The sequence below is a fragment of the Bos grunniens genome, chromosome 8, assembly GCF_055505025.1.
Source record: "Bos grunniens cultivar Pamir isolate PY7600 chromosome 8, Bosgru_T2T1.0, whole genome shotgun sequence".
Taxonomy (NCBI): domain Eukaryota; kingdom Metazoa; phylum Chordata; class Mammalia; order Artiodactyla; family Bovidae; genus Bos; species Bos grunniens.
Window position 1 is genome coordinate 8,428,788 of NC_141172.1, and position 9,893 is coordinate 8,438,680.

At 48.6% G+C, this 9,893-nt stretch overlaps 1 protein-coding gene, 1 long non-coding RNA gene and 1 other non-coding gene across 6 annotated transcripts in view; 1 reads left to right on the plus strand and 2 right to left on the minus strand.

Moving 5' to 3' along the window:
* INTS9 (integrator complex subunit 9) overlaps nucleotides 1-6,392 on the plus strand; it is a 126,820-nt gene extending 120,428 nt beyond the window's left edge. For 2 of the 3 annotated variants that reach the window (XM_086414772.1, XM_086414773.1), the window contains exons 15-17: nucleotides 2,669-2,767; nucleotides 3,826-3,963; nucleotides 5,697-6,392. In XM_086414772.1, the coding sequence (XP_086270898.1) occupies nucleotides 2,669-2,767; nucleotides 3,826-3,963; nucleotides 5,697-5,873 (414 nt within the window). In that variant the 3' untranslated portion in view covers nucleotides 5,874-6,392. Of the gene's footprint in view, nucleotides 1-2,131; nucleotides 2,207-2,668; nucleotides 2,768-3,825; nucleotides 3,964-5,696 lie in introns of all 3 variants that reach the window. The other variant, XR_015169409.1, reaches the window with a different exon arrangement.
* Nucleotides 4,461-8,982, minus strand: LOC147366632 (uncharacterized). Of its 2 annotated transcripts, XR_015169417.1 has the most exons (4): nucleotides 8,409-8,982; nucleotides 6,852-7,286; nucleotides 5,627-6,299; nucleotides 4,461-5,517 (listed from the first exon to the last, which is right to left on the minus strand). It is a non-coding gene; the product is annotated as an uncharacterized LOC147366632 (long non-coding RNA). The 2 variants fall into 2 exon arrangements; XR_015169416.1 differs by lacking the exon at nucleotides 8,409-8,982 and having other exon boundaries at nucleotides 6,852-7,500.
* On the minus strand, nucleotides 8,917-8,987 carry TRNAR-GCG (transfer RNA arginine (anticodon GCG)). The gene has a single exon. It is a non-coding gene; the product is annotated as a tRNA-Arg (tRNA).
* Between the last annotated feature and the right edge of the window lie 906 nt (nucleotides 8,988-9,893).

The following is a 9,893-nucleotide window of genomic DNA, read 5'->3' on the forward strand; positions in this document are numbered from 1 at the left end:
TTTTGCCTGGGAAGTACAGGTGAGAGGAAGGAGTTAAAAGTCTGTCACGGTTCTTTCGGTTTTGCTACAGCTAGTGGATGCTCATCTCTCCCCCAGATCAGCTCCCTGGTAGACCCTCCTTCTCTCTCCCTGCATGTGCAAAGCGGAAGCCCTGTCATCAGCCCTCAGGGGCCTCCATTAAGAGAAAACCTCTGTTTCTGGGGTGGCCAGTGAATGCGCCCTCCTTCCCAGAGATGTCTTCACTGAGTCGTCTGTGGGCTCCGGATAGATTTCCCTGTGGCTGAGCTGCCACTTCAGAGTCTCCTTGGAGATGAATTTATTCCTGGGGCCGCCCAGGGAGAGTCCCCCGCCTGCTCGGCTCCCACACTGCAGTCTGTGAACCGCCCCAGGACAGGTCTTTGGCTTTACAGGTCTGCCCGGCAGCCTGACCTTTGTCAGCGCAGCGTCAGAAGGCAAACGGTATTTGTGAATCGGCGTGGCCTAGAGCGCACGGATCTCTCAGTGGGAACATTTCACACTGTTACATTCTTTTCTCTTTTTAAAATATTATTTTTGGCTGTGCTGGGTCTTGCTGCACGGGCTCCTCTCTAGCTGCAGCGTGCCGCTCTCCCGTTGCAGTGGCTTCTCCTGTTGCGGAGCGTGGCCTCTAGGGCACGTGAGCCTGGTAGTTGCGGCACTGGGCTCTGGAGCGCAGGCGCCATAGCTGTGCACAGGCCCAACCGCTCTGTAGCATATGGCATCTTCCCAGATCAGGGACTGGACCCGTGCGTCCTGCACTGGCAGGTGGAATCCTTACCTCTGAGCCACCAGGGAAGCCCCCACCCACCCGCCCTTTTTTTTAAGTTGAAGTACAATTGACCTGCCTTCCTCCATGTTAGTACCTGGTGCATAATAACATGGTGATTCAGTGTATCTCTACATTACAAAATGATCACCACACTAAGTCTGTTACCATAATGGTACAATATTATGGACTGCATTTCCCATAATGTACATTTCATCCCCTTGAATCAGTCTCGGTCACCTATTTGAGAAATTGGTCATTGCCTCCCTTCTGGCAACCACCTATTTGTTCTCCGTAACTGAGTTTGTTTATGTTTGTTCATTTGTTTTGCTTTTTAGGTTTCACTTGTCATAATACCCTCTGGGTCTATCCATGTTGTCACAGCAAAATTTCATTGTTTCTTTATGACTAATATCCCGTGTGTGTGTGTGTGTGTGTGTGTCACATCTTCTTCATTCATCCATCAGAAGACACTTAGGTGGCTTCCATATCTTAGTTAGCTATAGTAAATAATGCTACCCTGAACACAGGGGTGCATGCATCTTTTCAAATTAGTGTTTTGTTTCCTTGGCGTAAATGCCCAGGAGTGGACTTGCTGGTCATCTGGTAGTTCTGTTTTTAATTTTTTGAGGAACCGCCATACTGTTTCCATAGCACCTCCACCAATCTGCCACCCCACCAACAGTGCCCCCGCGTTCTCCTGTCTCTATATTCTCACCACCAGTTATTTGCTGTCTTTTTGACAACCACCATTCTGACAGGTATGAGGTGACACCTCGTTGTGGTGTTGATATCCACTTGCCTGATGATTAGTAACTGGCCATCTCTATGTCTTATTTGGAAAAATGCCTGTTCGGGTCTTCTGCCCATTTTCAGAGTGGGTATGTGGAGTTGTAGGAGTTCCCTGTGAATTCTGGATTAGCTGGTGCATCATTTGTAAATACCTTCTCCTTTACCGTAGGCAGCCTTCTTGTTCTATTGACCGTATCCTTCATTGTGCAAAAGCTTTTTTTTTTGATGCAGTCTCATTTATCTTTGCTCTTGAATCCCATACTTGAGGAGATACATCCAGAAATAAAATTGATAAAAGACCCATGTTGAAGATGCCTATGTTTTGTTCCAGGAGTTTCATGGTTTAAGGTCTTATATTTTAAGTCTTTAATCCATTTTAAGTTTGTTTTATGTGGTACAAGACTTTGCATATCGCTGTCCAGTCTTCCCAGTAACATTTATTGAAGAGACTGTCTTCCCCATTGTATATTCTGGCTTCCTTTGTCATAAATGACCATATAAGCATGTGTTAAAAAGACTTTGAATCACTGTATTTACATTTTCATTTGTCTCCAGGTGTTTTCATTTCTTCTTTGATCCCCTCAGTGGCTCACTGTAGAGCAGCACATGGCTTAGCCTCCATGCACTTGTGTGAGTTCTTTTCACGTAGTTGATTTCCAGTTTCATAGCATATGGTTGGAAAAGATACTTGATATGATTTCAGTCTTCTTAAAACCTGCTGAGACTTGTACTGTGGCCTCACGTTTGATCTCCCCTGGAGAATGTTGCACGTACACTTGGGTAGAAGGTATATTCTGCTGTTTGTGGACAGAATGTTCTCTCTCTCTATTAAGTCCATTTGGGCTAATGTATCATTTGAGGCCAGTGTTTCCGTATTGATTTTCTGTTTGGGTGATCCATTCACTGATGTAAGTGGGGCGTTAAAGGCTCCTGCTGTCATTGTACAACTTTCGGTTTCTCACCGTCCATCCCTGAGCTGGGCACGGTGGCCCAGCGTGGCCTCCTAACCCCTCACCCTGGGCAGCACGGCTGCAGCACCCTCTGCCCCCAGTTTACAGGGAACCTGACTGAAACCCCCGTCTTTGCTCCCAGCTTGCAGACTCGCTGGTGCCCATGGAGATTAAGCCTGGCATTTCCTTGGCAACCGTCTCGGCTGTGCTGCACACGAAAGATAACAAGCATGTTCTTCAGGTATCGGGGGAGGCTGGGCTGGGCTGCAAGAGGAACCTCCAGGGCCTGTGGGGACTGGAACCCTTCCTCCTGAGAAGGTGCCGACATTCCAGCCAGCTGCCAGGACAGTGCTGCCCACACCAGCAGATGGTAGAGGTCAGACTTCCTGAGGGACCAGATCTGAAGGGAAGGGCACTACTTATTTCTCTGGCTACGTGCCTTGGAGAGAGAAAAGAGAGGAGAAACAATTATTCATAGGGACGGGGCCGCCCACCATTCTAGAGCCATCACAGCTCCAAGAGCATCAGCTCCCCCAGTGGTGCTCAGGAGACAAACTCTCATCGGGTGTCCGTCCTGAGCCCGCAGGCATGAGGTGGGAGGGAAGGTAGACCCAACAGCAGACGCAGCCCCTGCCCTCGGGGGCCCCGAAGCAGTCAGGCCAAGGGCTGGGAACCGCTGTTTGGGCCCCCGTCTTCAGCCTTGTGGGGACCCCCGTCAGGGCTGGGCTCTGCCACTGTCATCCCCCAGGGTTGTGTGCCCGTAGCAGCCGCTTACGGTGCTGGGCGCGGGACCAGGTCCTGACCAGCCATTGTCTTATTTAGGCCTCACAGAGTCCTCTACTATCACCACTGTAGGGGCAGTCGCTCTGCCCTTCGTTTTCTCGACGGAAGGACTGTAACCGGTCAGTCTGGCCCCACAGCCTGTGTCCTCAGCCCTGGTACCTACTGCTCCAGGCCCAGCTGCCAACGTGGGTTATTAAGAATTTACTTAGGAGCCTGGGGGGCTACAGCCCACGGGGGTCACAGAGTCGGACACGACTGAATTGAGTCGACTGAAAATTAAAAACGGATCTTGCTAAAAGGAAGGTGTCTTTGCCAGCTGAGGTGATGATTCTGTGGCTCGTTGGCTTTAGCTTGTGTGTACTGTGTGGAGATCCAGCTGGACAGCCCTGAACACAGGGCACAGCGGCACCGGGCCAGGCCCTGGCCCTCCCAGGAAGAGGGTCCCACGGGTGGCCTGCACCGACCTGGGGCTCCTAAGTGATTTCTTGACGAGACCCCTGTTTTCCTCCTGCCCAGCCTCCGCCCAGGCCCGCCCAGCCCACAGGCGGCAAGAAGCGAAAGCGGGCAAGTGACGACATTCCAGACTGCAAGGTTCTGAAGCCTCTGCTGAGTGGCTCCATCCCTGTGGACCAGTTCGTGCAGACGCTGGAGAAGGTGAGCGCTGTGGGCTTGCGCATGCGCCGTCTGACCACGCTGGTGTCCCTCCCGGGAGTCCGTGCGCTGTCCCCGAACCAGGCGGGAGCTTTAGAGTTAAGAGGGGAGCTGACCTTCCTCCCCCTACCCCACTACCAGGCTGCCACAAGACTGCGCCCCAGCCCCACTTCTTGTGGGAGCCAGACCAAAGAGGAGCCTTTCTTGAGAAACAGCTGTGACACATCGGGCAGGGGGCCGGCCAGGAAAGAAGGGTCTGCCCCCTTAGGGCCCCACTTTTGTATGAGAAGACCCTTTGCATGGCCGGCTCAGAGGAGATGCCAGTGTGGTGTGGGCAGAGGGGTCCTGATCCCCTGGCGCTCAGGGAGTGGGGCCAGTGACTCCCAGATGGGAGAGAGAAGCAGGCGGTCATGGTGGAGGATGGTGGTCCCTCCCCCAGGTCAGCACCCCTCCCACTCTTCATCCCTGGTGGCTGGTGGAATAGATTTCATGACTACAAGTAAGAGGAAAAAGAATTTATTAACCTGAAAGTGTTTTGTAATTCTGGCTTCAGAGACCACTGTTTTGGCATCAAAATTAGACTCCTTGACAGAAAAGAGAAGCAATTGGCTAAAGATAGTATTTTTCATGCTGCTGCTTGCGGGAAGAACTGCAGTTAGCACTAGAAACTATTCCAGGAAAAGAGATTTTCTTCTAAGTTAGTTACTGCCTTTTGTCCAGACTAACTCAGTACCTCGGTGCTTTCCAATCTTAAAGGCTTTGTCTTTGTTGGGCTCCCCTGACCCCTAGAGATGTGGGGACACCCCTTGGGGACCCCATGTGCTGTGCACACACCAGCGTTCCTCCTGACCATGTCTCGCCCCCGGCTGTACTGATGGGACTCACACTTCACTTGTTTCTTGAAAACTTGAAACACCTTGCTTTCCCAGAAAGATCTTATTTACTTCTGTCTGGCTTTCCCAGGAGTTGATCTCTAGGACCCGACTATTTCCCACTCCAGTTTCTGCCCCGATCTCATGCAGGAGGAACATCCCTTTCTGCGCCAAAGACGGAGAACCTCCCTAGGTCATGATTATTACCTATCTTGTGTCCTTCTCAGGCAAATCATTCTTCTTTCCACTTCTTTTCTTCTTTCTCAACTTTACATCTAATGTGTAAGGAAATTCTGAGTTAGCATGGGAGGGGGCCCTGGAGAAGTATTTGATACACTGCTTCGTCTTCCCCTTTGGCAGGGACTTGCCAGATCACAAGGTCACTGGTACCTGTGGTGAGGAAGGCATCTTCCTGGGACAGGGTGGAGGGTTTTTACAGGTGTGGCCCAGAGGCTGGGATGGAACACCCAGCCTCCTGAACCCAGGTGCCTTGATGTGCTCCTCAGATGATACACAAAAGCTTAAGCAGGTGGTAGGAATTCTGTTGTGTTTTGTATGAGATTTTTGCATGGTTGGGAGCTTCACCTGGAATTCTATTGCTGTAGTAGGTCCTGGGACTGCTCTGAAGAACTGTATTGAGGAGAGTCCAAAATGCCAGTTTCTAGAATGTTCAGTGTAGCCAACGCTGGAAAGGAAAGTGAAAGCGTTAGTTGCTCAGTCATGTCCGACTCTTCGCAATCCCATGAACTGGAGTCCGCCGGGTCTCCTGTACTGCAGGCCAAGTCCTCACTTACCGTGTGAGCCACCAGGGAAGGAGCATCTCAGACGCTAAAATGCCTTCCTGCCCCTTTTCTCTCGGTGCAGCACGGCTTCAGCGACATCAAGGTAGAAGACACAGCCAAGGGCCATATCGTCCTGCTGCAAGAAGCCGAGACCCTCATCCAGATTGAGGAAGACTCGACCCATATCATCTGTGACGACGACGAGGTGCTCCGGGTCCGCCTGCGGGACCTGGTCCTCAAGTTCCTTCAGAAGTTCTGAGGGGAAGGCCCGTGCCGCCTCCACATCCCCGGACCCCTGCGTCCTCCACTGCAGCTGCCAGCCCCCAGCGGAGGAAGGGAAGACCCGCAGCTGGTGGGTCTCGGTGGTGGTGGGCTCTGGCTCGAAGAACAAAGAAGCGGCTTTTGAGATACCTTCTCAGGAGTTACAGCCAGAACCTCGCAGTCTGGATTCTCAGCAGTGTTTGAGGAAAGAGCTCTCCCTTTAAACTTTAGGCGTGTGTCCTTCCCAGGCCTACGTAGCCAGGCAGGTAAGGCAACAGGCTGAGGAGGAGTGAGAGTCACAGCAGCTTTGCGTCGGGTCGGTGGTGGGAGGAACGTGAAAGATGACTTGTGGCCCGTTTGTCACAGTTTCACAGGCCTCAGGCAGAGCAACTGGTCTTTGATTTTGTTGTCTACAGTGCTGTACCTGGTAAGAAAGACGATGCCAAGAAATTAGCAAAGGTTCATTTTCTTTTATAATGTGAGCTCATTTTGTTAATAAAATTTATTTTTTATAGAAGTAGCTGTGTTCTCTTGAACCTAGGATTTATGCATTCACTTAGCATCTATGAAAAGATATGAAAATATACAGAACTGAACTTGGCAAATTTTAGTTTGGTGTGTGCATTAATGTATTTCTTCAGTTGTATAAAAGGGTGCTTAACTTGATCTGAGCTGTATCTGTATGGAAAACAGCAGCACAGACCGCTAACACTGACCTTGGCCTTCTGGGGGAGGGCCTGAACTAGGCTCCACTCGCCTGTCACTGCCCTTCCCACAGATTGTCCGCATGCCTGCACATTAAACTCAGACGCCTGCATCTGCAATAATGGAATTGTTTGAAACAGGTATTTACCGGACTCCATCTAGTCTAAGATAGCGTCAGTTGTCACACTCATGCCAGCTCTGTATTAAGATGTGGGGGTGGGGAGTAGCACGCAAGTCTTAGAACTGACCTACAGCAGAAGCAAATGCTTACCGTCTTTTCAAACTGGTTGAAATTCAGTTGGAAGTCAGTCCTCCAGCCTGGGCAGCAGCAGAGCATCACAGCAGGCTTGAGTGACCCAAGAACTGTAGCATGTAAAACTCTACCTGCTCAGATTTTACAGAGAGTTGACTGTCAGTTCTCTCTCTGACATGGCCCTGTCCCTGGGAAGCAGTTCTTCCTTAGAGAAGGGAAAACACAACTTCATTTTTGCCATCTCCAGCTGGGCCAGCCTTGGTTGGATACAGACATGTTTCCACAGGTTTGTGCTTCCCAAGGTACAGGTCACTCCAGTCGAGGGGCCTCGGGTGTGTCCACAGTAAACAGTGGGGGAAGGTGGACATCGCAACAGATGGACATGCCAGGGCTATGAAAATTTAGCTCGTGCTTAGGAGAGTTGTAAATATGCGGCACATGAAGGCATGCTCCCTAACAAAATTTGAGAGAAATCAAGGTAAGGTTTTTTAAAGTCTTAACATCTTGAAAAATGCAAAAGCAGCATAAAATAGAAAGAAATCAAATGTCCTCTAACAGTGAGTGACATGCCCAGGAATGGCTTGGGTTTGTCCAAGCTGGATTTCTGTTAAGGGCTTAAGTAATCCCAGGGAATCAATTCCAAGGTCTTACTCGAGAGATGGTCACTAGAGAGACAAACACTCTGTGAGTGTAAATTAGTTGATAGACTGTTGGGCAGGAAATAATTAGGAAATTATGAAGGTTTCGGCTATCATCACCACCTACTTCATGGCAGAAGCCAGTCAAGAAGACACGAAGAATCATTTGTTAGAGCAGAGAAAATCTAGATCCTGCCCTGCAGAGCGTTAGGAGACAGCGTGTATGAATAACTGCCTAGAGTCTGGGTATCTGGATACCAAACCAGACCGGTGAGAAGACGACCCAGAAAAAACGGTGGGACCTGCTGTCGGAAGCGCAGCCCATTGATACCAACCTGGGGCAGAGGCTGATGTTTAGAAAAATGCTAATAAAATCTAATGATTAACCTCGTGATGACATAGTAATTGAAAAGCCATTAAAACCAGTGAGAAGGAACCTGGTTTTCTCACTTCTTTGCTTTCTGTAAAACAGCATCTATTGCCGTGTAGCAAATTATCCCGTTTAGTAGCTGAAAACAGAGAACATCTAAGTGCTGGACAAGGAAACTGAGGTACAGAGGGTGACTTTCCCAAAACCCATCGCCAGCAAGTGGTTTCTGCCTCACTGTACCATCATGTGTGACCACCAGGGATCACAGAGCTGGTGAAGAGGAGACAGCCCTGTTCGTTCCTTTTTAAGTAAAGGTAACAAACTACTCTTCTTGACCCCTGGATGGCTTGAAGCTTTGGGGCCTCACAGTTGTCCTATTAAGGCAGAAGTTGGCTTTTCCAAACTACAGGCTTACCTTGGAGATACTGTTAGTTTGCTTCCAGACCACGACAATAAATCTCAATAAAGCAAATCACATGAATTTTTTCATTTCCTAGTGCATGTAAAAGTTACATTGATATTGCAGTCTATTAAATGTGCAAGAGCATTTTTTTTAAGTGTACAGACCTTAATTTAAAAGTAATGCTGTTGGAAGCATGGCACCGATGGGCTTGCTCGACACAGGGTTACCACAAACCTTCGATTTGTTAAAAAAAAAAAAAATGCAGTACCTGCAGAGAACAATGAAATGAGGTTTACCTGTACAATGAAGTATCAACAGAAATGAGAGTGAAGAAACCTCCAAAGCTGTATGATCACGTATTCACGTGAGCCCAGCAGCCTGGTGAGGAAAGGGGGCCCAAGTCCAGTGTTTCCCCAACAGCCATGAGGCAAGTTGAGTGCCGTCTCACCGTCTCATGCCACACTGTGAAGGCAGAAAACCTCAGTGCTCACAAACTCACCGCTGTGCAACTGTGGGCAAATAACATTACTCTTTCAAACCTGCTAGTTTAGTCACTCAGCCACGTCCAAGTCTTCGCAGCCCCATGGACTGTAGCCCGCCAGGCTCCTCTGTCCATGGGATTCTACAGGCCAGAATACTGGAGTGGGTTGCCATTTCCTTCTCCAGGGGATCTTCCCAACCCAGGGATCGAACCTGGGTCTCCTGCACCGCAGGCAGATTCTTTACCACTGAGCCACCAGGGAAGCCCTAGAATGCGGTAAAAATAACCAATTACAATTCTGAAGGAAGGTACCACTGAATTATGGAGATGGATAGTGTAGAACTGAGGCAAACTCGTCTAGTCTTGCTGAAGGCTGCAGCCAACACTATTCCTGGATCACATTTTAGACTTAATCACATCGTAAAAGCATTTCACCATCTATAGATTCAATGCAATTCCTCTCAAAATTCCAGTTGCAACTTTCAGAGAAGAAAAAAACTCTAAAATTTGTATGGAAGCACAAAAGATCCTGAATAGCCAAAAAAAAAGAAAAAGAAAGCTGGAGGCACAGTTCCTCATTTTAAGCTTAATAAAAGCTCATAAAAACAGACACATGGGCCAATGAAAGAAAATTGAGAGCCCAGAAATAAATGCACACATACACATACAGTCAACTAATATCTGACAGGGGAGTCCATAAGACTCAGTGGGGAAGGAACAGTCTTTTCAGTAAACGGCATTGGGAAAATTAGATAACCATGCACAGAAGAATGAATTGGTCCCCCTCCCCCTTATACCACTCATAAAAATTAACTTGAAAGAATAAAGACTTACACGTAAGACTCAAACTGTAAACGTGTTAGAAGAAAACGGGGAAAGCTCGACACTGGTCTTGGCAACAATTTTTGGCAATGACACCAAAAACAAGCAACAGGGAGAAATCAACAACTGGGACTAGTAGCAAACTAGAAGGAACTCTGTGCATGGCAAAGGGACCCAACAAAGTGAAAAGGTGATCACATGGGAGAAGATATTTGCAAACTATCTGATAGAGGTTAATAGCTAAAATATATAAGGAGCTCATAGAAATCGATTGCAGAAAACCACCTCACTTAAAAATGGGCACAAGACTTGAATGTACATTTTTCCGAAGACATAGGGATGGCCA